This window comes from Sebastes umbrosus, chromosome 19, assembly GCF_015220745.1.
Source record: "Sebastes umbrosus isolate fSebUmb1 chromosome 19, fSebUmb1.pri, whole genome shotgun sequence".
NCBI classification, from domain to species: Eukaryota; Metazoa; Chordata; class Actinopteri; order Perciformes; family Sebastidae; genus Sebastes; species Sebastes umbrosus.
In genome coordinates, this window is record NC_051287.1 from 22938516 (window position 1) to 22965996 (window position 27481).

General features: G+C 39.3%; 1 protein-coding gene across 4 annotated transcripts in view; it reads left to right on the plus strand.

Annotated features, from left to right (window-relative positions):
- The first annotated feature begins 94 nt into the window (after positions 1-94).
- Positions 95-27481, plus strand: part of rgs3a (regulator of G protein signaling 3a) — a 189778-nt gene continuing 162391 nt past the window's right edge. Inside the window, exons 1-7 of one of the 4 annotated variants that reach the window (XM_037751901.1) lie at positions 95-293; positions 720-786; positions 8070-8198; positions 18956-19006; positions 21648-21706; positions 21793-21887; positions 22261-22329. In XM_037751901.1, coding sequence (XP_037607829.1) covers positions 8117-8198; positions 18956-19006; positions 21648-21706; positions 21793-21887; positions 22261-22329 — 356 coding nt within the window. In that variant the 5' untranslated portion in view covers positions 95-293; positions 720-786; positions 8070-8116. Of the gene's footprint in view, positions 294-719; positions 787-8069; positions 8199-15254; positions 15323-18955; positions 19007-21647; positions 21707-21792; positions 21888-22260; positions 22330-27481 lie in introns of those variants that run through there. The other 3 variants (XM_037751902.1, XM_037751903.1, XM_037751904.1) reach the window with 3 other exon arrangements.

Below are 27481 nucleotides of genomic sequence, written 5' to 3' on the forward strand. Positions count from 1 at the left end.
TCTGCCTTGAATTAAGTAAAGAAAAAAAACGTCTCTCGGACGGGAGCCGGCTCTTATCGTTCACTTAAAAGAGCCGGCTCTTTGAACCGGCTCGTTCGCCACCAACACATCACCACTGTCCATCCCGCTGGCTGAATGTAGCGACGGCAAAGTTTCTTATTTCTATCATCGTGTATAAATGTGAATTCCTTGCAGGGGTTAGTAAAGAAGCCAGTTGACACTCTCAAAAAAGTGTTTTCAGTTCCCGTTTGACCTAAAAACTCCTAAAGTTATCTCCCACATCAAGTAAAAAGGTAGGCTATGAGTGACAGCAGGAGGTGGAGGACGTGTTTGCATTGATAATTAGAGTCACAGAGCTAGCTAAAAGTTAATTAGCTTCTTTTCTCCACTTAAATACAAGTCAACGTTTCAAAAGCCCAGCAGAACAGTTGACAAGCCATTATGGCTGTTTTGAAGATGTTTTCAGGATACCAATAAATCTCAGCTGGAACATAAATGACTTATTCTAAGGGTTCAGTAAACATGTTTTAGTTTTTAACACGCCACTAAATTAATTTAGCCAAACAAAGATGGCGGCAGAAAGTGACACACCGGTGTTATGGTGAAGATTGGTGAAGAATGGTGAAGATTTTCTGTGATTCTGAAGCATCTGGAAATGCATTTAAAACTGCTGTACATGTAGTATTTGTCAGACACCTGTGTATGTGTGTGTTTTGCAGGTGCTTGCTAGCTAAGTCTGTGATTCAAATGACTGAAAAGAACAAGAGCAGCAGCTTGGGATGTAAGGTAATCATTATTGTGCAGCAGATCATTGTTCATATTTGTCCATGTCCACCCAAATGAAACATATCCATTATGATACAACCATACACTTTGGCCTGCAAAATCACCAAAGGGTCCAGTTAGACAGACTGAAACATAGAATTTAACATTACAAGCTACATTTTACTCTTTGTTACCTTGCCATTTTAGTATTGAATTTTACAGGTGTGTATGTTATTGCATCCATCTGTTTTTAGAGTAGCTTAAGAGTAAAACTCACCTCCCTGTATCTCTGCCATTATTAGTGATTTATAGGTTGTAGTATTGTTTGCAGTACTTTACTGCAATTCTGTTGTGTTTAAGATTTACTTCATGTGGCTAAGGTACAGCAGCACCTTTAGTTGCGATAACAGGGTTCACACAGACCTGTTTGTGGGATTAAATGTTATACAATTAGTCAATTGCAGACTTATTTCCCCATCCTCCACATTACCAGTAAAATTAGTGCTTAAGATATTACTTTATAACTATGACGTTGGCTGTAGTGCAAATGTAGAGAATGGCAGGGTCATGAAACAATACTCAATATGAATATCAACTTTTGAGTACATTTCCAAAACAAATGCACAAAAGGTTCAGTTGCAGTTCACTTGCAGAATGGAGTAGTAAGTGGAGTTGCAACATGTTGTGGTTACATGTAGATGTTACAGGAACTAATTATAGTAAGAAACCTGAGAACTATTTTGAGCAGTTATAGAGTACATTTGAAAGATGAAATACACTATACAATTATTCAAATGTATCAGAAATAAATTAACATGCAACTTACTACATTTTAAATAAGTCAACATTTAAAATGCATGCATTGGATGCATTTATATGCAGTTGCAACTTGGAATAAATGTAATTTAATTTTCTCTCCATGTGGGGCTACCATTAGGAAGTTTATTTCCTGTAGTAGGTTAAGTATGATCATTTGCTGTGCATTGTATCACATCCCTGTATATACTCAAAAAAATTACTTCATAACATGTCCAGTAGGTTGTGCCATTGTCTTTTTTGTTAAAACTTCAAATGTACTAAATGTAGCTTGGACTGCCTCAGAGTGTTTATGACATTAACCTGTATGTCTCAGTATACTATTTCTGGTGTATTTGTATCTTAATGGAATACATTAACAGGTGGACAAAGGAAAAAATATTTCATAAACTTACTGAACTGACTGAACAGTCTTAAAAAGATGTCATCAACACAACATGCAACACAAATGATGTTCCACACATGCATTTCGTGTGAGGAGCTGCTATTCTATTAGGATAAAAACTGGTATTTTCTAAAATGTATTTAATTTGCCTTCAACACCTTTTTCAATTACTGCATCAAAAAAGTAATATTGTGGCAGGAAAAGAGAGCAATGAGTGTGATGAGCTACACAGATACACTAAATGGAACATGGGACAATAAAGATTTCATCTCTAATTGGAATATACATTGACAAAGTCACATACTGATATAAATGTAAAGCTTCCTGCACAGTCAGCAGAGATGCAAATACAGTTGGATCAGTTAACACTATCTTACTGCCTTAACAAATGAATGAGCGAAATAATGAATGATTGAACATGTTGGAATTACTGTTTGACTCTGCAGGATGTTTCACATCTAAGAGTAGCAAAACACAAACATATTTTTGGGTGATTTGTCCTCTATACTTTTTGCACTGACTGCAATAATAGTCATCTTCACTTGTGTAAGATTTGTACAAAATAGGCGTGTTATTCTGCACCTAGTGGAACATAGTTTAGTGCAGCTGTAAAGAATAAAATACCAACCTCCTGCCAACCTCTGGCTTAAATAGTGAAGCCCATCGGTCAGATGCTGGCATTTGCTTTTCGTAACTTTAAGAGCTTTCAGACAACAAATTAGGCTCCCATGTTGCTTGCTTGTTTTGATTAGTATTTGCCCATCAGATCAGGGCTGCAGTTTAGTAGTGTTTCTACATTTCTTGTAACTTGTGACTATAGCTGTCAAATAAATGTATTGGAGTAAAGAGTGCAATATAGATAAACATTTTCCCTACATATTCTGCTAAATATTCTGCAACATTTATGCTTCCATAACTTCACACTTCACACAGGTATTTCGAGACCTGGAGCAAAGTGTGCTGCACTATCACACTGAATAGTTAGTAGCTCACATTGGCACATCAAATGCACAGGACAGGAACACTTAGGATGCAACAAGCTATAAGCCCAAAAGCAAGCTGAGGTTAGAAGTCTCATAAAACCAATACGTCTTCCTGAAATGAATAATAGATACACGGGGTTGCTTGGATGAAGAAATTGCACATTCAGAAAACAAGACCAGGTTCAAGACAGGAAACTAAACACTGCTCAAAGAAATGATGAATGAGCTGTATGCTCTTATTAGTACCAGTCTAGATGGATGTGTGGACTGAGGTGGGTGGAAGTGGGTTGGAGAAATAAGCTTACCTTCTATCAGAAAAAGGGCACTATAACTCGCTGTAACATAAGATTATGTGAAGGGAGACTATAGGATGAATGAATCAAGTAAAACCAGATAATCAGGATTTGTTTGAGCATAATAAATTGGCTAAATTCCTATAGTACTTTTGTATAACATATGTTGCAATATACAGACTTTTGTGCAGCTTTATACTGAAAACGGTAGACCCTGCCATTGGTTTTGCATAAGTGTCCATTTGGCAAGCCAGAACACTGGTATTTTACGCTGATGAGCTGATGTAAACAGTAACTGAATTCCAAGATGAGGCTGTTTTTCATTATTTTGCTTTGTGGATAGCATCACTGGAATAACAGCAATTCACAAATAAGTCAATTTCTTTTGTAAACTTGGTAGGGCTCCCTCTGTTTGTGTATTTAATGCAGATACACCATTTGATGATGATTAAAGAGGAAGTTCATCTAAATTAAGTCCCATTTTGGTGGAATTAACTGGCTCTCTGATTCTGGTTGCCTCATGTCCGATACTTGAGCGTCCCTAGACTTGCCGATTGGTCACCCAAACAGTAACTAATGATTATTTAAATTATTGGTGTTTTTTTCCTATTAATCATTTTGTCTATAAAATGTCCAAAAATAGTTAAAAGTGCCTGTGATGCCCTCAGATTGCTCGTTTTGTCCAACCAACAGTCCAAACACTGCAGCAAATCCTAACATTTGAGAAGTGGGAAGCAGTACATTTTTTTTGTGAGTGTTATTACTGACTATAACAATTAATCAATTGTACATTTTTTTTTTTTGCTGATCAACTACTCAATTAAAACATTTCAGCTGAAGTCTTTTTCATCAGTAACTTTATTGCCTTTATTTTAAGTTAATCTATAATTAAGCATTTGTTCTGCATCTAGTCTGCCAGTTCCTCACATCCTTATGTTGTTTCATTGTTACTAGTTGTGTGTTTAATAGACTTATATAGCGTGTCACTCACTTAATTGATTAAGCAGCCATGCGCTCCAGTCTGCCACCACCAGGTGCTCAGCTGTCCCCCGTGGCAATCTGGACATCTCTGCACACAGCCCTCCTTCTCTCTTCTTCTTCCACAATTCACCCCCAGTCAAAACTGCACAGTCATCCCCAATCTTCCGGCGCAAATTGAAAACTCATCTCTTCGGGGAACATGTCCCGCTCCTTTCTATTTATCTCTTCTATCTTAATTAAGTCTCCCTCGCCTACCTTCATACCTTCCTTCCAGTTGCACCTGATATTGCCCCTTCCTCACACTTGCACAAACTGAAAGTCTTTACCTTGCACTTAGTTATCATTCCTGAAACTATTAGGGCCTTAGGAATATTTGCTATATATATCTTCAGGGTACTGTGGTTTTGACCCACAACGTGTTGCTTGTGATATTGGCCATCCAGGGGCTAAAACTGCTCGTGGTAGACAGGCCGTTCAGGCCGCATACGTTCTTTTTGGTTACTATCAATTCCGGTAATTGGCACAGGGTTGTGGTTTCACTTTATTTACCTGTTCAGTTGGACGGTGGGATTCAGATAAAGTGGGCGAGCTAGGCTCTGATATTTTGTGTTGACCCTCAGGTCCTACTACTACTACTCCTAGTTATTCCAGTACAGTTATTGTTTGTAATTCCCTTCCTTTAATAAACAGCATTAAAACGCATCTGGAATTAAGTATAGATTTCTTTAAGCACGCCACAGAGCCTACTTAGCCACTTGATTGATAGTAGTCACTACAGATCGTGTGTGGATAACCTATTAATTAAATCTCAAATCTTGTAGTGCAATACACTACATACATTCACATACAGTATGAGTAATTCTTTTGCCAAATGAGTGTTAACAATAGCTGCTGTAACTCTTTTAGTCCAAACTCACTCATGGGAAAAATTACACCTGCCCTCAGATCCTTAAATGAACAGTTTTATAAATGTATTATATTTTTTATAAGAACTAAACAAACAAAACCTATTGAAAACATATAGGCGTGGGTTTCCACTGTGCTTGTAAAATGTCAGCACTCCCAAATGAAAAATGCTGGAAAAGTTGTTCTCTAATATTCTATGTTTTATTATCCAGCTGGGTGAAGGCAAGATACAGGAAAACATTGGGGAGTATATATTGGAAAGGAGTTGTACAACATTGATTTGGTGTGATGGACAGGACAAATTGGACAGACTTTACATTGTCTAGTATTTTTTTCTGTTGAAAAATGTCATAAAAAGTATGTGTATTTCTTAGCTCTGTGGGGAACTGAAATATCTGGATATGGAAGGCCAGTTCCGTCCCCTAACACAGACCATGCCACGCCACAGTAGCATTATCTGCCCAGTTTCCCCTTCAGGGAAGCAGAGTATGAGTTTCAGTGAACTCTTTTGTTTTCCCTTCACTATAACTGATAAGGACAAAATGAATCAGGGGCTTTTTGTGGAAGGACAGAATGAGAGGAAAAAGGAAAAGGATTATGACTTTTTAAAGTCCTGAGGAGGGACAAGAGGCAGGAGAAAGAGATAATCGTAGATATATATTTGTCAGCCCAAAATAGGAGTGCATGCTATTGTTGTGAGAATGCTGCGTGTACAATACTTGCTGATTTGAATTTGGACACTATGTGGTAAGCAATTCAACAAGCACACTTTTTTCATCTGCCTTAAATAAAGCTTGATTTGGGTGCCTTCTCGGTGGGTGGGCAGTTTGTTAATCAGGATTAGCAGAGAAGTTCATCTCTGGGTTACTGGTACACTGCCACTGGGCAAGATGTCAAAATAATGAGCTGTAGCTATCGCTGTTGTGTAACATTTCACCCAGAGGTGTGTTAAGTCACGCTGTAAAGTAATCTGGATTATTGTGCCACAACCACAACACTGGCTTAGTTCTATTCTGCAGTACACTGATGATTTAATCTGTGTATTAAAAACATGTTTTTTGTCTTTTCTTTGTTCTTTACTCTGGAGACAGCTAAGCTCCTTTGTTCATGTTATTTGTTCCTTTGTTTTAAATTAATATGGCATATCACTTGCCTTTTTTTTTTTTTTTATACTTCCCACCTGAATGATAAAATTGTCTTTAATGTTTAATAAAAGAAAATGTTATATGTTAATTTATGAATTTTACTTCAATGGTCAGAACAACCGTTAAAATAAAAGATGAAAGACTTTCTTTTCCTCTGGGAACCACCAGATCAATCCGTGGAAAAACTGAGCAGGCATTGTTAAGTTAACCTTGGGCTCTCACATGTTATTAATACTCTTGTCTGTGTACATTTGTCAAAACACTGCAAATCCATCTGACAGCTGCCAAGTACAGTTGTAAACAGTACAGTGAACGTAGCCCATATTGTCTTTGTCGGCTCCAAATGGTGCTAAACCAGCCAGCCCAGAGAAAACCAGGAAACTGCTGTATTATAATAGAAAGCAATATTGTTTGACCTCAAATTCAAAGCCATCTGTCACTGGTAGGTGGCTCATTAGAAACAATAAACAACAGACGGATTAAACAGAATTAATCAAAAATATTCAGATGAACCCTACAAAAGCTTTTATGGGTATGCGGTACTGCTGCAGATTAATTTAATAATGATTTATTTTATGCTCAATGGATAGACGACCATGACTAATAATGTTGCTACTACTGTTTGTCCTTTACAAGCTACATTTAGACCAATTTTAGGGCAGATAATTATAAAATCCTGGCCAGAGGCTACACCACTTGTGTAAATGAGGAAGCTGTGGAGAGACAGTGTCAGTGATACACTATATAGAAAGATAGTGTTTATGCATATTGTGCATATGCACATTTAATGAAATTATGGGTAATAAAATATATCCATTCCTATATCTATTGTGCAGATTGAAATGGTGAATTCCAGCAATTATTGTGATCTAAACTTGACCGCTAGAGCCAACAGGATGCTTGGAAAACAAAACAGTTGAGCCATGATAACAGATCACATCCTACCGTTGGATGAAGCATGAAGTGTTATTGTGAAAAACACATAAACATGTAGTCATTTCTCTTTTTTAAATAGGGATGTCAATTGAATAAAATATACTGTATAATCACAAATTTATTGCACATTTTTTATCCGTTCAAAATGTACCTTAATACTCTTATCAACATTGGAGTGGCCAAATATGCTGCTTTATGTAAAATGTATGTATATATTTATTATTGGAAATCCATTAACAACACAAAACAATGACAATTATTGTCCAGAAACCCTCACAGCTACTGCATTTAGCATAAAAAATATGCTCAAATCATAACATGGCAACCTCAAGCACAACAGGCAACAACAGCTGCTGACTATTACTTGCCCAAAACTGGATGTGATTATCATAAAGTGGGCATGTCTGTAAAGAGGAGATTCGTGGGTACCCATAGAACCCATTTTCATTCACATATCTAGAGGTCAGAGGTCAAGGGACCCCTTTGAAATAGACAATGCCAGTTTTTCCTCACCAAAATTTAGCGCAAGCTTGGAGCGTTATTTAGCCCCCTTTTACAACAAGTGAGTATGACTTGGTTGGTACCAATGGATTCTTTAGGTTTTCTAGTTTCAAATGAGGCCAGTATCTAGCTTTAAAATTCAGCCTGCTACAACCTAAAAAATCGCCAAATTGCGTTAATGCGTGAAAGAAATTAGTGGCATTAAGATGAATTTGCGTTAACGTGTTATTATTGTGTTAACTTTGACAGTCCTTGTTTAATAATCTCTTTTCTTTGTGCTCTCTCTGTCTGTCTGCATCCATACACACACACACGCACACAAACGAGCATCATGTTTCGTTTCTTCTCATCTCTGTAGTTGCTGAAACCATCTCGTCCGCGTTGGCAGCTAGCATTGCTCTCTCCATGATGACCTGTCTCAGAGTTTACCTGCGGGAGCCCCCTGCCAGCTTACCTGAGACATCGTCCTTCCTCCTCAGTACCCATGGTGAGCTTTATTCCTTTTCACTATTTGTTGAGGAAGATAATTTTAGACTGTAGTGTGTGATAGTTAAGAGGTTTTGGCATGCCTCCTTTACTGCATCAACCAAAAAAAGTACAAAAGAGTGTCTGTTTGTCTCTTAATACTTCACAGTGACAGTAAAGGAATGTATCCAAGTTATATAAAGGATTGTGTCACATCGTTCTGCCAGCACAGACACTTGATCCTACAGCATGTGAAACATGAGAAGCATATTACTCGCAGCTCAGATGTAGCAACAAGTCCTTTGGTCTGGTAATGAGGCTGCCCCTCCTTATCTGGTGACACCCTGAATCATTTATGGAGGGTGTTAGCCAGACTGGAAGAGGGTGCACCTGCACTGTTTACTGTAAGACTAAAGACTCATCCATTATCCAGTATTTACCTGTCCATACAAATAAATATGGATAAGATATTACAGTTTTATTTTATGCCTGCAATGCATGTGTGGCTGGGTCAGGAAGAGGTCTGGGGGGGAAGTTCTGACTGTGGCTGACTTTAAAGGCCTATTCGGAGGATTAATTTCCACACTGCTTTGTTGTAAAACTTCACAGAAATGTATTTGTTTATTGTGAAATGCCCTTGTAGTTACCATACAGACAATGATGCTTTAATGTGCAAGAGAACCTCTTATATTTTTAATGAATGGAGGATTTTAGGTTATGTCTATATTTAGTTTATTAAGGGAGATGCATCCTAGAGCTGGGCTTGCCTTTTTGAAGCACTAGCCCAGAGAAGGAACCCTTATATCAGCCTAGCATTCAACGTTTATGGACCATCAATAGCTTTCTTCCTCACCTCTAAAAGCTTCTTTAGCAAGCTCTCTCTCTTGTTTCTTATCATTTTGTTGTCATAAATACGTGGCTTCTCAACATATCCCACCACTTTATGGAAATAGTAAACAGGAGTTGTCTTGGGAGCTTTTTTGCTGCATTCGTTACTCCTAGATCTGACCCATGATGTGGCACACATAAGCCGTTAAAGGACCAGTGTGTAACAATTAGGGGGATCTATTGGCAGAAATGATATATTAATAAATATGTTTTCTTTAGTGTATAGTCACCTGATAATAAGAGTCTTTGTGTTTACGTTACCTTAGAATGAGCCCTTCATATCTACATAGGGAGCGGGTCCTCTCCACGGAGTCCGCCGTGTTGCACCGCCATGTTTCTACAGTAGCCCAGAACGGTTCAAACCAAACTCTGTTAACTTTTCCTGCATGGGCCGGAGTCGATAACGTTTCTCGCTCTCGTTGCCACCACTCTCTCTCTCTTGCTTCAATACTCACTTCCCACGTACACACACAGTCTAAGCGCTGGCTCTGCTCCAAATGGCTCTAGAGAGAGACATTTGCATTTTTGCGTCAGCCACGGTAGCTCTGCAACACGCTTGGCACACGGGAGAGGCTTCAGTTGGTCGCAATCTCCTCACCTCACCGCTAGAAACCACCAGATCCTACACACTGGACCTTTAAGTTTCAACTCCGAAATGAGCTTGGACACCCTTTTTCCCTCTCATACAGTATCGGCACCACAGTCATATGCCTCTGCAGTCTTCAAAAGAGAGATCACAAGCTTTCCTCTGTTGGCCACTCTGAATGATTTGCAGCATCTGTGTGTGGTCCATTTTAACAAGCCTTGCTCAGCATGCCTGATATCTGGCATTCCATCTAAAACAATAAAGTTAATACTTTGATATGTGGCGAAGATGTTATGCGCAATTTTCCCACTTGGGGACTCACTATGCTCAGTCTGATAGCGTGCCCTTTGAGAACTGGGTCAAACATTGCCATGAGCTTGACTTCTTCCAGAAAGTCTCTATTGTTTGGTAGAGTGTGGTCTGTGGTCACCCTCAGGGGAAGATTTTCACTGCCAAAGTGTGAAATACAGCCACCAACCTGGTCAAGACCTAATGTTTTCACTTCCCCTTGGGCATTTGTAACTTATCTCCAGTTTTCCCTTCTACAAAATCGAACCTGCAGTTTCTTTCCATGATATGATATGTGTAGTGTTGTCAATTCTTCATGTGTTTAGAATATTTCACTGCAGTTTTTCATTATTTCCTTCACTGATAAATTTATACTTTTTTTTTTGTAAATTAGCAGGTGGTTGCAACTTCTGCCACCCTTTTCCACCCATTAATCTAGTCACTTAGGACTGTTCTGTTACACAAACAACAAACCAACGTTACAGACACACACATGCACACACTGAGGCTAGTGTCATCTAGGCCACAAATGTTTGTTTTTTTGCTGCCTCATAGTAACAGAAAATGGCCCAGTTTGCTGCTAGGAAATTTAAAGTAACTTGACAGGTTTTGATGTGTAACTACTGAGTGGAGTGGTTTGAGCTAAGTTTCTTCTTAGTTCAGCTTTTGTGTCTTTTGCTACCTTTTGTTTGACAGTCTCGCTCGCACTGTAGAGTTGATTACTGCACCACTGACTGGAGTTTGAGGCGATGCCTGAGTCAGGCAGAGAAAAGTTATAGATGAAGGGTGGAAGGGGAGAGAAGAGAGGAAGGAGAGATAAGACATGGGAGAATAGATAAGACATTGGAGAATAGATAGAGAAACACTGAAAGAATAAAGTGGGTTTGTCAGACTTAAAGATAAAGATAGTGTGTTTTAAAGGGATATTAATCAGAGACCGACCTCGTTTAAGGAATTATTCGTACTCTTCTTTCTAGTCAGAATTTATGAGGAATAATAATGAATGTAAAAATCAGAAGCAGATCTCAAATTTGCAATGAAGACTAGAGATGCTTCTACAGAAGAGGACATGAGAAAGATGATAAATCTGGCCTCTTTTGAGGGAATTGTCAGCTCTGAAACAGAGGTATTAATTTTACCAAAAGAGCAAATATCATTTGGTTATAATGTATCAAACATTGTGTGGATCCCAAAACCTGTTCTTCATTTCATAGCTCCAGACGTCAAATCTAGTTGAGTGACAATAGACAAACAAATGGACACTGTTGTCTTCAAAGTAAGGGTTTGTGAGTCTCCAAGATGGAAGTTTGTGCTTATTATTTGTCAGAGGTGAATGTTCTTTAGACAAAAAATGATTTTGGAGGCTGTTTTGTCATTCTCATTACCTCTCTTTATCCTTTTGTATTAGAGAACTTACTGTATGTGTCCGTCTTAACCAGTGGGCAACTCCGGGGTCTGAAAATTTAAGCCAATGCAGAAGTGCATGAAACTTGCATTCTCTCTAACAGCCAGCAGGGGGCGACTCCTCTGGTTGCTAAAAGAAGTCTGATTTTATAGAAGTCTATGAGAAAATGAGCCTACTTCTCACTTGATTTATTACCTCAATAAACATTGTAAACATGAGTTTATGGTCTCAATTGCTAGTTTCAAGTCTTCTATAATACAGCATGATGTTCATTTAGTAAATTATAGTCCCATTTAGAGTCAAATAGAGATAGATAGATAGATAGATAGATAGATAGATAGATAGTCAGATAGATAGATAGATAGATAGATAAATAGATAGATAGATAGATAGATAGATAGATAAAGCAGGGGATGCTTTAGGGCGTGGCTAACTTGTGATTGACAGGTCGCTACCACAGCGTTGTTCGGTCTGGGTGTTATCCATGTTTTTACGACTTAGAACTTTAACCCTTTCACAGTGTGTTTTCAGTTCATGAAAGTTAATTGGAATATATTTGTCGCCTAAAAATGTCTTATTCAGCGTTCGGTTGTACCCAGCTCCACCCTCTCGTGTCACTTCTGGTTGCAAAATACCAAGATGGCGACGGCCAAAATACCGAACTCGAGGCTTCAAAACCGTAGTCCACAAACCAATGAGTGACGTCATGGTGACTACGTCCACTTCTTATATACAGTCTATGATTGACTCACCCTAAATTAACCCTTCAGTTACTGTGTATATTAGCATTTTACCAACAACAAAGAAAAATGGTGTCAGTGCCTTTTGTGTTCACCTTATTTATATTTTCATTCCATATTTTTCTTTGTGCATGGATCATTTATCTCTCTTCCCCTTGAATGGATAAGCCTGCCAAGGATTGTGTGTAATTGATGTAAGTTTCTTGTCGTTATGATTAAAGTGCACAGAGCATTTCAGATTATGAAATGTTAAACACAGGCCCGAGGCCTTTTAGAGATATGAAATGTGGAGTCTTCCACATACTGAATTCCCCCAGACCTTTTCTCTTTGGAGCCATCAAAGAATGCTCTACTGTTCTGTCTTGTCAAGACATAATTGGCATCTGACATATAGGTGTCTCATGGATTCAATGGACAAAATAAATTTGATCTACTCCTCCGATTAGGTAATGCAGCAAGAGCTCCTTCTCACTGGTTTTGGCAGCTAACACGGAGGAAGGTGAGTTTTGAAAAGTTATATAACGAGCCCGTTAAAAGAGGGAAACGAGAGGACACCTTGTATGTCTCTCATTTAATCTGCTCTTTGTTCCCCCTCGGATCAAATGGGATGAATTGGCGTTCGCCCCAAATGAAAACTTTGAATCCTATACACAGCAGTTTCACAACTTCTCAGAATTGCTCCCGTTCTCACAGAAAATGTTACAGAACACGGATTAACTCCGGACTCTTTTCTTGCTCCTTTCTGCCGATAATGGCCACTTTAGCTGTCACATAAAGACCAACAGTTTCCCCTGGCTTGGCCTTATTGGATGCTGGCGGGACACAGGTTTTCAAATGTAAATGTGACAAAGAAGCAGCAAAGCCTATTAAAGCAGAAAGAGAGAGAGAGAGCGAGAGAGAGAGCGAGAGAGACACAGATACACAACACAACCTTCTATGGCCTTTTCTCCCTTTCTTTGGTCATTTAATTGATTTTGCGATTACATTCAGTACTTTTTTAGAAAATATTAAAGACTATTCATTTCATTCCTGAATTGATTGCATCTTTGTGTAGAAAAAACCCTGCAAGGACACCTTAAGAAAGAAGCGGACATGACCTGGGTGTCCTCTTCTTTACTTAAGGCCCTGGGTTGTTATCAGCATCATGACTAAAGCCTCAGAGGAACATGGCAGCGTAGCATCTTCTGGAGTGACAGCATCACTGACAGGGCCCCCTCTGCAATGACAAAGTAGGACATTTCAAACATTTTGTTGTCTGACAGAATGTGGCAAAATGGCTGTTTTTTTATGTCTGAACATGGAAAACCAAAAACAGATATTAAAGTTTGTCCTTGATATCTGACACATCTGATGCTGCATGACATTTTTTGATTTCCCTTTGGCTGTACAAAGGCAACCACAAGATATAGTATGTTGTTGTCTTTGATGGTCTGTGTGCTTTTGTGGATTTAAAGTTTGCATTAAAGGAACGGTGTGTACGATTTTGGGGGATCTATTGGCAGAAATGGAATACAATATTCAGAACTATGTTTTCATTAGTGTATAATCACCTGAAACTAAGAGGCGTTGTGTTTTTGTTAGCTTAGAATGAGCCCTTCATATCTACATAGGGAGCGGGTCCTCTTCACAGAGTCCGCCATGTTTCTACAGTAGCCCAGAACGGACAAACCAAACACCGGCTCTAGAGAGAGCCTTTCGTGTTTTTACATTACGTTTAGGCCACCGTAGTTCTCTGACTCGCTTGTGAAACTCCAATATTGTGCGAAACCGTGGTACCGCCAGCCGCCGTCTGACTTCTGTTACTCCTGAAGTAGTGTTATCATGGTAAGGATGGCCTCTGAGCGAGGTGAACGGCGTTACCATAGATCTGTACTCAGTGGCTCACGTTACCGCAGTCTTGGAAAGGGAGGAGTGAGCGGAGGGGTACTCAGTTGGTTGCAATCGGCAACCACACCGCTAGATAACACTAAATACTGCACACTGCTCCTTTAACAAAAATCACATTATTCAATGCCTTGGTCACACGTTGGGGACATTATCTATATAAAATTCATGGTAAGATAAGTGCTGACTTGGCCATACTCATGTCCTGTTACTGGACAGGCAACAGCACTTTGTGACCTAATTGAGCTGGCACATGAACAAGGGCCGGCTCAGCAGGGGAGAAGTCAAATGGGAAGCGACCCACTGTCAATATTAATGTTAGTGTCTTGTATTCTTTTTTTAGTTGCTCTAGGCTTTTTTTTTTTTTAAATCACTCTCGGTCTCCTTCCTTCAATATCTTCTCCATTTCTTACACATATAGTTTCACTAATTTCTCATTAATTTATAAAAGATGTAGTTGGACGTCTGTTTGGTGAGGCGGGATTTACTGGCAGTTTATTTCACTATCAGTTAAATTAAACCTGAAGTAAACAGACTTATCTGAGAAACAAGAAGAAAGTTGCTCATGCATACAAAGAAGGAATGACAAAATATGACAACACCGATCATCCTGGGAAATAACACTGCTGGAAAGTAAATTAAACAAAGATGATATGACACTACTTGATGTTGAAGTTTGAGGACAGTCACATGTTGGACATGGATTTTAGCTTTATTTATTCACAATAACATCAATGAAATATGAGATGTCTGTGCTGTTTTAGAGATACCTACATGAAGAATTAGAGCTGTTTTTACTTTCACTGTCTGCTAACTCAGAAACCATTCCCAGCTTTGTCCCAAACTGGAGACCAATTATGTTTGTAAATTGATAGTGGGAGCTGGAGACGGTGTTCTTATACTGTAGAAGAGGAAGTAGAGCAAATAATTAAAGTTACACAAGGATTCAAGAAAAGTTATCTTTTAATTTGTAGCTCTGCGAATAGCTGGAACTGTACAGTGCTGTGACTCTACGTTAAATGCAAACATAGAAAATGGATTCTCTTTGTCCTTTGTAGTCAGAGTAATACATATTTTCTTAAGCATAATAGTTGAGTTCATCCTTTTTTATTTTTTTTCTAGTTTTCCATCTTTCAGTATAACCTGTTCTGCCTCTCCCAAGTGCTCAATACTTTTATTGTTGAGGGGACTCATTATTTTTTACTGCTGCTATAAAACGTCTCATTCTAGACCTTTTTATATGCTGCATTATTTTAATTATAGACTCTCTCTTTTCTCTCTATAAAGGTTGTAAGGCTGGCATCTCCTACACACAAAAGGCTTGTTTCTTCTTGACCTTCCTTCCCCTTGACAAGGCAGGCATTTTAAATTCTCTCCGGCTCTAAATTCCGCCACGCACATCAGCACATCCGCACATCCGCACATCCGCACACATCCATGGCATCTCTGTCACATTCAGTGGATGAATTTTAGTGCATTTCTGCAGAGACAAAGCGATGGGTTAGGGATGGGGAAGTGTACATTCACTGAAGATCTTCAATAGATTGGCAGTTGAGTCAAGTCAATTTCATTTATACAGCCCAAATTCACAAATCTGTCTCAGAGGGCAAACTCATCAGGAAGTGCAGAACTCTAGAAACATTTAATAATTCTTTAATTTCTCGTGGCAGTTGAACTTTACTCCTTGATGGAAATGTCTCTGATTAGAGTAGATTGGGTAGTCACGCATAAATCCTAGTGACTTATTCAGAGGTAGAGCGTTTCCGAGCGCTGTGCACAGTAGCCATATAGCCGTACTGTACGCGTGCTGGAGTGCATTTGCATGTGTGTTCGTCCGTGTGTCATGGGTGTGTTTTCAGTTGTGCATGTATTGACCCACAGTGCTGTCTCATCTGCCATGCCCTATTAATTCACTCCTACACTCACAGGCTTGAACCTCTGCTTCCAAAATGTCAGAGCTCACTCTTACAGGCCGTTTGCTTTCTAAAAAGACAGCTCTCTTCTCTTTTATTCTTCACTCCTTCCTCCCCTTTCTTTGAAAGTCCGTCGTTAACACCCCAAATGACTGATATTTACCCCATGATTATTATGTTTTTCTTTCTTTGTGCGAGCTGATAAAGCTAATGTATTTATCTGTTGGAGCAATCTATTGACTTTACGTTCAATATCCCATGGTATCACCTGCAGACAATCCCATTATAGGATCAATAAAACGCCCACTCCTGCTGCCTGTTTACTGCAAACATGAGTACCTTTTACCCATTTAAACAACATTGTACATGTAAGCATGTCCACTTAAGTGTAACAAAGTGTTGGTTGGTTGCATGTGTCCACTTAAACAAGATGAATTTCCCAGCAGCGATGGGCAAGAAGCCGGAAAAGATTTGACTTAATTTGACCTTGAATTCCAGTCAAAGAGCACTCTGCATCTTGTTTTGCATTGTTTTGCCATTAATACAAAAAAGTGAAAGGAATAGCCTCTACTTTACTGCATTGTTATTCTATTGGTGCGGATGAACAGAATTGGTGTTTGTGAAAATAACACTGATTTATGTGACACTTTGTCTTTGTCTACCACCTCAAGGTGTTTAATTACATGGATTACAAATGATCAGATCAGCATTTACCGATCTATCTTTGTCACAAAATGCACCGCACTGAATATTAAAATTGTATGTTATTTCCTCTTAATCGGTGCCGATAGGACATTTTTCAAACTACCGTTATCGCCAAAATTGGCCTCTGTTAGTGGCCGATGGCTGCATAACTGTCCACCAGTCACGCTGGGACGTACATCACCGTTTTGCATGGAGGCTCCATACACAAAGTTAAGCTAGAAGGGGAGAAAAAAGTTATCTCTCGAATATATAACACAACATTATCGTTTTTTTGTCCCAGATACAAGACAGGCAGACAGGGAGGAAAACAAATCATTCACTGTTACTTTAACTTGCTTACTGTACCAATATAAAGTTCCCTCTTCCAAATAATACAGCCACTTAACTATCCATTTATGAAATGAAATCGTACACTTAAGGATCCTCCTTACCCCAGGAATATGCACGGATATTAATGGTTTGTAAGAGTGGCATTTAACAATTTAATGGGACTTGCAACAGAAGCAATCCTGGCCAGTCATACTGTGAGCCACAGAACAGCTCATCGCCCATTGTAAATAAATAGAACATATTCCAACGATGTAATCCACCAAATCACACTTCAGGATATTCTCTTACTAATGATTCAAATCGGAGTGACAAAAAACTGATTTATTATAAACTGTGTATGCAAAAGTAGCCGACTGGGCTGCTGCAGAAGTAACGAAGATATCGGCCGATTATTCGGCTATCGGCTTTTTCCAGATCTAAACTATTGTTATTATATCAGCCTTTAAAAATCCACTATCGGTCGACCTCTATTACAGTAGTCTGTCTTCACTTGCATTGTCTTTATCCTGAAACAGTTTTGTTTCCTGCATTTAACCATTATCCATTTGGTTTGGCTCATAACTGCAGTTTGATACAGATCATGTTTGGTATTTTTAAGACCGCTTCATAACTACCTTCAGGTTCAGACGTACCAGGAAGATATTTCAAACAGTGTTCTCACTTTGTTCTTCTACGTCGGCCAGCAGCACAAAACCATGCCAAGTTCAGTGTGGGAACGACAAACATCCCTTTTACCCAAGCTCTGAAGTGCCAGCAGCGTTATCACACAACGAGGCTCCCACATTTTAGCTTCAGACTGTGCTCTTATGAGCAGGATTAATTTAGAATAGCACAAAGCCAATGTTAGCAGTGGCCATGTCAACATGGCTAACAAGTCTCCTAGGGCCGTTAGAGAAGACTTACAGGAAAGGAAAGAAAGAGAGAAACCGGCAAACAAAGTGTGAGTGAGGGAGAGAGAAAGTGACAGGTGATAGACAGTGGACAAAGAAAGACACACACACACACACACGCACACACGCACACACACACACACGCACACAAACCTTAACCCAAAAAACAAGTTAAACCAAAAATATATTTTTAAATTTATGGTATCGGCCTCTTTGGTCCTCAGATGGGAGATGACACATCATTACACTGTGAACAGATTACTGCAACTACAACGTGCTGAACACACACACACTCACACACACACACACGCACACACACACACACACACACACACACACACACACACACACACACAAACCTTAACCTAAAAAACAAGTTAAACCAAAACTATATAGTTACATTTATGGTATCGGCCTCTTTAGTTATCAGATGGGAGATGACACAATATTACACTGTGAACAGATTACTGCAACCACAACGTGCTGAACACACACACACACGCACACACACACAAAGGCTACTGGCTCCTAGAGGCTATATGACCTTTTTTGGTTTGTATGTGGGTTTCAAAGCCGTTCGCTCATGCTTCCTCTGCCGCCAGTTCTCTAATGTTGTCAAGCTCAACATCGTGTAAGGATCCATGGGGTATTTTATTGTTTTGATTTTTGAAAGTGAAATGAAATATAGTCATGATAACGCCAAAACTATGTCCTGTTATCAAATGTGATAAAGGAATCGTTTGACATTTTGGTAAATATGATTATTTGCTTTCTAGTTGAGAGTTGGATGGATTGATACACTCTCATATCTGTCAAATTATACAGCCAGGAGATGGTTAGCTTAGCTTAGTTTAGCATAATGACTGGATGCAGTGGGAAACCGCTAGCCTGGCTGGTTTTACAGGCGCTATGTGCTGGATTATTTCTTGTCCAGGTGCAATGACTATCTGGACTAGTGTCGCCACTGTGACGTTGCCAGGCAACCAGCGGAGACTCCAGACAAATAGCCCAGCACATAAAAAATCAATCTTTGTGCTAAACTTACGATAATCCTCTCCAAAATGTCGAACCATGCTTTAATGTAAACCATTAGGTTCAACAATGATACCTGTCACCCCTGTCATAACCTTCCTCCTCTCGATGTCAATAGGTCAGCTGAAGCTGTCAGTGATCCAGGAGCAAGAAGTACTTGTTGTTAGTGGTAAGTCCTTTTAAACGCCGTCCATACAGGGAGACACTGCTGTGGAGAGACACTGCTCATTTAAATGAAAGTACTATTATACAGTGTGTGTCTGCTTGAGGCTGCTGAAATATTGAAAAATGTATTTATCTGTATAGCACATATGATTTGCAACTTATGAAATAAAATACTGAATCAGACCACCTGTCAAATCACAACAGCCGACCATTAATGAGAAAAAGGCATAGGTAGGTGGGAAGATAGAGCTGGGCACATCAATTCAACAAATGTGGTTGTTTATTTTGGTTTCCCAGCAACCAAAGCCAGGCACGCTCCTACTTTTGTTTGTGATTCTCCATCTCCTCTCTCAGGTCTTTTGTGCGCCTGTCATTCCTCTGAGTGAATCAGATGCCGAACTAGATGTTTGTTTGTTTTTTGATTATGCAACTCAGTACAACATCACAAACTGTCCTCAAAAAATCACTGTAGAGTTTCATCAACACATCTCTAACAACAAAAGTGTATAAACACTGGGAGGTATTTTTATTCCAGGGACAGTGGATGCTCTTTTGTCATATAAAAAATAGTATATAAAACCAACAGCCAATAAACAATTTATGATTCATCCATGTTTTGTCACCATGAATACTGTTCTATCGTAGACTAGGAGTCACTTGAAGCTTTGTATGTGTGTTGCGTGTAGTTTCTGAGATTTTACATTTGTCTTCAGGTGTTATCGAAGAAGTCTTCAGGTCATCAGTGATTTTATCCGTCTTAAGTTGACATTTTGGTCTTATCATGAAATATCCTGAGATCAAAACATTGGACTTCATATAGCCCTGTGTCTCTTTGTTCATGTGGTTTTTGAGCCCCATGTGGTAGCTTGCAAAGCTCTGTCATATTATGTATTCTCATTTTCCCGAAGTAAACACTAGTAGGATGGCATCTCGTTTGATGCTGTGCTTTGGCACAAGATAAAGTATCCACAATAAAGTAGCTTTGCTGGCAATGAGGAAGGCATAGAAAAAGTGCATCAAACGTTGACTCACTCACACAACTTGAGCAGCTGTTTACTCTATAAAGTATGGTGATTTCCCTTCTGGGTTCTCAGACATTGGGCATACTTAATGGCTTTCGTACAAATCATTTTCACAGCTTGTTATTTCAGCAGTCACACATCCTCTTATTCTTCCTCCACATATCTCAATCTAGAAACAAAACTCTGGGTGAGTTCATGTGAATCAGGCAAGCTGTCGCATTCTGCCTTTCTGTTCCACCTTCCAGCCACATTCCTACGTCCTCAAACCCGTCCACTGCCGTTCTCTTCCTGTCCACCTGATGCCCTCTGACTTTTTCCTCCTCTCCCAGTCACCTCACTCCCACATCCAGCCACTCCTTCCTGCCCTGCAATAGAGAGGCGAAGTCCCTCCCATTCCGGTGTCCCCCATGGGACCTTATTTTGGAAAAAATATGAATGGTAGTCAACGGAGAGAAACAAATATTTTTTTGATCCCGTTTGAATTGTGGTATGAATCACACATATGAAGTTTGTCAATTCAAAAGCTAATTTTGCAAGTCAAGAAAGTCACAGTCGTAGTATCATTTAGTTTTGTGTAAAACCGCTCAGTTACATCGCTCATCTCGCACAATATATGTCACCAACACCAACTGCTTTGTTCCCATGCACAAAAAGTGAAAGAACAAGCAAGACCCGTTGCTCGTATGAGTACATCCCAGTACGAAACATACAGGCATCGTAGCTTCAGAGAGAGAGACGTCACTTACGAGACTTTTGTGTGTGTAGTCTTTCTAATTACGTAATTTTACAGTCTTATACTTGAACAGTTTTACCACAAACTGCGAGTTTCTTGACTTGCAAAATTATCTTTTAAATGAACAAAAATTGTGATTCATGGCGCAATTCTAACGGAACAAACAATTATTTGTCCATTGCCGTATACCGTACATATTTTTTCCACAATAAGGTCTCATGGTGGTCCATCGGAAAGGGAGGGACTCGCTTCTCTGTCTATAACCCCTGTTCCTCCAGTCTCAGTCACCTGACCTTCACTGCCCACCTGCTCACCTGTTCCCACTTTCCTCATCAGCCCTGTTTAAACCAGATTGTCAAAGTTGCAATGCTTTTCTGGCCTTGTGTCTTTGCTTTTGAACTTATGTTACCTCAACCTGAACTTGGACCTGAACTTTCCTACCTGCCTACCTGCCTACTTGTATCTGTACCTGCACCTGCCTGCCTACACCTGCCTTTAAGCCTATATATACCTGCATTGTGGCAATAAATCATTGAACTTTACTTTACTTTCACTCTGCCTGCATTTTCTGAATCGTGACACCAGCTATATTAAACATGGCAGCCCATTTTTTTTCCCCCAACCAAAGCAGCATGCCTAGTGCATATGCCAAAATGCTTCTATACTTTACACTCTCTGGACTCATAACATATCTACACTGTATGAGTTCAGATATCAAGTATCTGGACCCACTCTTTACGGTGGAGCAGAGCATTTGTGGCTCCAGTTTTAGTTCGTTATTGGTGACAGTTTGACCCAGCACCTGAAAATGAGATGTGCATATACAGTACAGTATACATAATTAATGCAACTACAAAGTCATATTTATTCAGTTCTATTTATGTCCACAGTTTTGGAGGCTAGGGGCATGGCAGAGGAGTGCCAGGGGCCATGTGACTCTTATGTGAAGGTATGTACCACTGTACGGACTTATACAACTGTGACACAACGGTGGAGACCAGATTGTGTGCACTTTTGTTTTGTTGTCCTCCTCAGATTGGCATGTGCCCAGACAGTGATCCTAGTGACAGACAGAAGACTCAGATGGTTCCTCACTGCAGGAATCCCATCTTCCTACAAACCTTTTACTTGTAAGCATTCAATCCATTTCTACAACTATTTAATTTACCAGAAATGTGGCACACCATTTCAATATTTGTTAAAAATGAATAATTAATTTAGGACTCCGTTGAGTCCTTAGTGAAAGGCAGTTTTGCTTTACTCAGATTTTATGTATCCTCCCCAATTCCACCCGGGATTATGTGCAGGAACGATAACTGGATGTGAGGAATATATAAATAAATCCATGTGTCATTACACATACACACAGTTTGTGATTCTCAGTTGTAGGCATTTCAAGTTTTGTTGATGCCAAAAACAAATGTTTTTGCAAAGATTTGCGTGTTAGTTAGTCACAAATATACTCTTTGGTAATGATTCTAATTCTCTGTCCTTTGTTGTCAGTGTTGTCAGTGAGGGAGACCTTCATAAGAGACTGCTCTTCACAATGTGGAACTCTGACTCCACAACAAGGTACCTGCTGGGAACGTTGATCATGTTGTTGGTTGAGGGAGATGATAATAGAGATAACGAAGAAAAGTTTCTCATCCATTTAAACTCATATTCAAAATGTTTGTTTTCAAGAAGCTGTAATGTGCTAAAGTTTCCCACCAGAGCAGTAAAACACCATTTTATAATTGATGCTGTTGCATGCTTCTGTGTGTCTGGCTCTGTGTGTGCGTTTCTTTGTATGGCTGTTTGTGAATCTGGCAGAGCGAATGTGTTACTCTCGCCTCCCTGCCTCACCAGACTTAAGCAGAAACAGGGTCATTGCCGGGGATGGAGGACATATGGTCGAATGAGTCACAAATTTCTTGTGCTGTCTTGTATTGAGAGGACAGATGATGAAAAGCATCGCTATGTGCTAAGAATACTGGAGATATATGCTGTTTTCAGCTGAATAAACAAAAGGTATCCTATACAGCATATAAGGGTGTATACAGATGTTCTGTATACAGGGACAGGCTTACGTGAGTTAAGATCATGGAATGATTATAAAGATAAAGACCTTTTGGTACAGTGTCTGGGACACAGATTAAGAGTGATTTACTCATCTTTGGTAAGCAATTAAGCCTCATTTACACCAAATGTCCCTTGGTATTAATTGGGAAAAGCCAGTAGGAAACCAATATTTTTCTGGTAGAATACAGTATATGCCTGTTTGTTTGAATATTAGTTTGGTCCCTTTATTATACTGATAATATTCAAAGAGTAGCTTGCCCAAGAACTTGATTTATTCAAAGCAGTGGGTACGATGCCCTTCTTTTGGCAAAATGTATAAATTAACTACAAGATTAAAGAGGTAGACTCTTACATGCTCCCATTTCCCTTTTGCAGAATCTCTCAGAGCCAATGTTTTGGTGTATATAGATGTATTAAGTAGGCTTTGTTCACATACTTTAGAGCTATTTCACACATACAGTAAGCATGGATTCTGCAGATGCTCTGTCAAGCAATAACAGTATTGTAGTCTTCTATTATAAACCAGGGCAGCATCTGTTCAGCACTAGCAGTCTGTCACCTCAGCAGTGATCTGACCAACTCCATCGACAGCTTTGTTGTGGAGCTGCTCGAGGAAAAGACCTTGAAATCAAAACCTCTTTGAGTAAATCTACTCTCATACACACCCAAGGAGAGCACAGTCATAGCATTGAAAGAAACATTCACATTGTTGCACATAGGGCTGCATGATTACTGCCAAAATGATAATCACGATTATTAATATTGAGATTATGATTATTTATCACAATTATTGACAGATTTTAGGGACAAAATATTTGTATTGCAATTTTACATTTAAATAAATAGAGCGCTGCTTTCACTTCCACGTTGTGCTACATTCCAACCATCAAAAACTCAAACTGTTATCCTTTTACTTTGTTATTGTCATCTATAGTGGTAATTTGCATAAAACACACAATTCAAATGATTAGTAAAGAAATAATTGTTTTTTTATTTAAGTATTTTTTTGATTAAAAAAATTCTTGGCATCAGTAGTTCTAATTATATAAGCTGCTTAGAGCTGGTGTGCGGAAATGAAAAGGTCATACTTCTCTCTCTAATATCTATATTATATTGCTTTAAAACATCTCTTTCAAACAACTGCATTCATTCAAATTTCTCACCAAAAATTTCTAAGATTACATTTCAACACATCATGATAGCGTTATGATTAACCATTGCCTAATATTCATTTACTGAGTTCAGCTTGAACACACCATAATGTAACTCAATGTAACCTCTGTTAACTGAGCTGTTTAGCTGTCACTGCAGTTACTCTGAGCAGCATCATGGGAATGAATTACAATATAATAAGAGTCTGATTAAGTTAGTTGTTCCAAATGTTTTAAGGTTGTTCCCTCACGGCTTATTTTAAACTTACAGTTGTGACAAATTGCAAGCTGTATGTCTTCTTCACTCACTGAAGAACTTCCACACAGACAACATATGTGTGTGACGTTACTGATTGTGTCGCTGAGTGCAGACGTAAAACCATCATGTAGCGGCTGCACATGTGTGTGTGATCGGCAAAAAATTGTATATATGAGACTGCTGAAAAACAGCTGGCCTTGATTGGCTGCTGATTGACGGTTCATCTCTAGCTGTTAGTTTAGGAAGCGCTTGGTTCATGCAACAGAGTTTTCTATGAGCGGAGGACGCATTTTAAACATCAATATCGCATTCGATCATGTTCATTTAAGTGTGGGAAGCCAAAATTGTGATCCCGATTAATATTCGATTAATTGTGCAGCTTTAGTTGCACATGAAAGGACTGGTTTGGAGTCTGTGTTGAATAGAGAATTGTGTATCCCTGTCTCATTTATAAACTCTGAACCTGTTACCTCTGAGAGCAAAGGGAGTGGCAGGAAAGAAAAGCAGGAAAAAAATGTGTGCGTCTTTGAACTTCTAGGAAATCTTATCACAATTAAAATAACCCCACATGTCAGCTATGAGATGGAACTGGCAGGTATGTTACAAGAAACTAATTTAATGTTTAGGTGGAGACCAGATGCTGCTTGGATTTCGCTCTATAGACGAAATTTGAATGTAATGCCATTGGTGTTGCTGAAGTTATAAAACACTAGGCTGTACACACATAGTACAAGTAAAAAAAGGAGAAACCCTACCGCCAACGTAGAAGCACCACAGCCAGCAATTGAACCCTGTGGTCTCTGCAGGGGTGATCTTTACCCCCGTGTGTTCCTCGGAAGCAATTTAAAATTTAGTGCGATCGGAAATGTTATGAAAATGTGCTTATTCAACTCTCCCCTCTGCTGTGCTGCTGTGTAGAAGTTGTAGGCGGCAGTGCCTCTTCAGCAAATCCTCTTAAACGCCACAGAACATTGGCCAAGGTGGTGCTGCTGTAGTTGAACGTGGGTCATTCCTATAGCAATGTTAATCAAAACAGGCACATAAGTATTGCTTATGTTAGGAGTTTAGGGGTAAGGCTGATGATGGGAGCTGCACTAAATTTAGATGAACACGAGGTATCACAATGCAGTTTTCGGTTTCCCCCTGCTCAATCATCTCTTATTCTTATCTACAAAAGATTCCCATTATACCAAACAAGTCTTATGTGGACTTCTGCCAGCTTCACAGAATTGTTTATCCAACAAAAAACTATACACAATATTGTTTGTAACAAAGAGTGATTTGGATAAGCCATTATGCATATTTTATGTAGAAAAAACATAAAAGGGAGACTGAAAGGTGCTAGTGCAGAGGTTTTCAAAGGGTGAATCGAGCCTCCCTAGGGGGGCTCCAGTTTCAGGGGCGGCTCAGTGAGTGGGAGTGAAAACATATTACATTAGTTATCAAAAGAAGATCACAGAATAGCCTAAATGTGTGTGATTTGGTTAAAGAGATAGAGTAGTTTTGGGGAATTTCACTGTCTTCTCCACTTTCCCAGTCAGACTCTAAGAAATGCCTCAGGACATACCTTGTTTTATGTATTTAGTGTAGTCTAAAGTTATGTCAAACAGCATTACTAGGCCACCTTGGCTCAATTATTTAGTGTCTGTGGGATCAAATAACATAATCATGATGCATCCGGAAATTGGAAAACAACTAAACAAGTAAACTATAAGGCTTTATCTGAGGGGAGGCCCACAGTCTCAGACCTTGAAAACCCCTGTGCTAGTACATGTAGTTGACAAATGGACCATACATGTAGGCAGGAAATACAGGATGCTTTTTTTAGCTTTTAGTGAAATGTTTTAACAACTATTGGATAGATTGCCATTGAGTTTGGTACAGATATTCATGGTGCCCAGAGGATGAATCCTACTGACCTGTAACCTAGCACCACCATGAGGTTGTGATTTTGAGTGAAATGTCTCAGTAACAATTGGATGGAAATCTGGTGCACATATTCATATCCCTCTCAGGACGAATTGTAATCACTTTGGTGATCCCTTAAAGAGGACATATTATGCTTTTTCCCTTTTCTTTAGTGTATTATATAGTTTTTTGTGCATGTAAAAGGTCTGCAAAGTTACAAAGCCCAAAGTCCACACCAAAGGGAGTTACTCTCCCCCACAGAAACACTGCTCCTGAACTGCCTTTTCTTCCGTAACGCGGTGATGTCACCAAGTAACACAATGCATAATACCTGCCTAGCGGCTAGTTTGGCACGCCCTTAAACAAAGCTAGTTAGAGTGGATCTGAGCAGAGTCCAAAGAGTTTGGTTCGGTTGACCAATCACAACAGTGGGCCAGCTGACCAATCAGAGCAGACTGGGCTTTTCGTGGGGTGGGGGGGTAGTAGAAACCCCAAATACAAGTAAGGTACAAGTAGTAGTAGTAGTAATGTACATAATAGGTCCTCTTTAACTTCTAATCCAGCACCATTCTTAGGTCAAATTTTGATTTATCCAATATTTTGGTTTATGACTAAATACCTGCAAAACGACGGACATTCCCATCAGCCTCATCTGTACTTTGTGTTTAGGGCTAATGTTAGCTTGCTGTCATGCTGATATACAATGGTGAATGTGCTCAAGATTGTATGTGCTTAACATCAGCATGTTAACATTGCCATTGAAAGCATTAGCATGCTGATGTAAACAAAGCACCACTCCGTCTAAGTACAGCCTCAAAGAGGCGCTAGCTGGAAGTCCTGGCAGAGCGGTCTGTTATAAACTCAACATTGTCTTCGTGGCATTCTGTCAATGCAGCTGAGCTTTCTCGGTCACTGGCTCATTCTACCGAGTGGAGCCAAGAAACATTTCAGGTGTTCATTTGTGCTGACAGCAAGTTTGCCCTGAAAACAGAATCAGCAGCTGTCCAGCTGGGAGGTTGTCGAGAACTGTTTTTCTCATCTATGCATAATTAAACATCCCCCACCCCCTCCGCTACCACCACCACTCACAGACTACCATAACTCTGATAATATATTCATCCCATGAACAGGATGTTGACACATTCATGAACAATATTTCCCAGGTATCACATTTTTACTGCTTTAAACTTGTTATTATAGTTTTGTTTATCTTCATTATGTTTTACAAAGCCTCTAACAACACTAATTTCACCCAAGGGATCAAAGCTTCTTTCTAATAAAGTGGTAATGTGGGATTATTTGATTTTATGTTTGGCAAAATCTGACACTAAAAACACTATAAAAA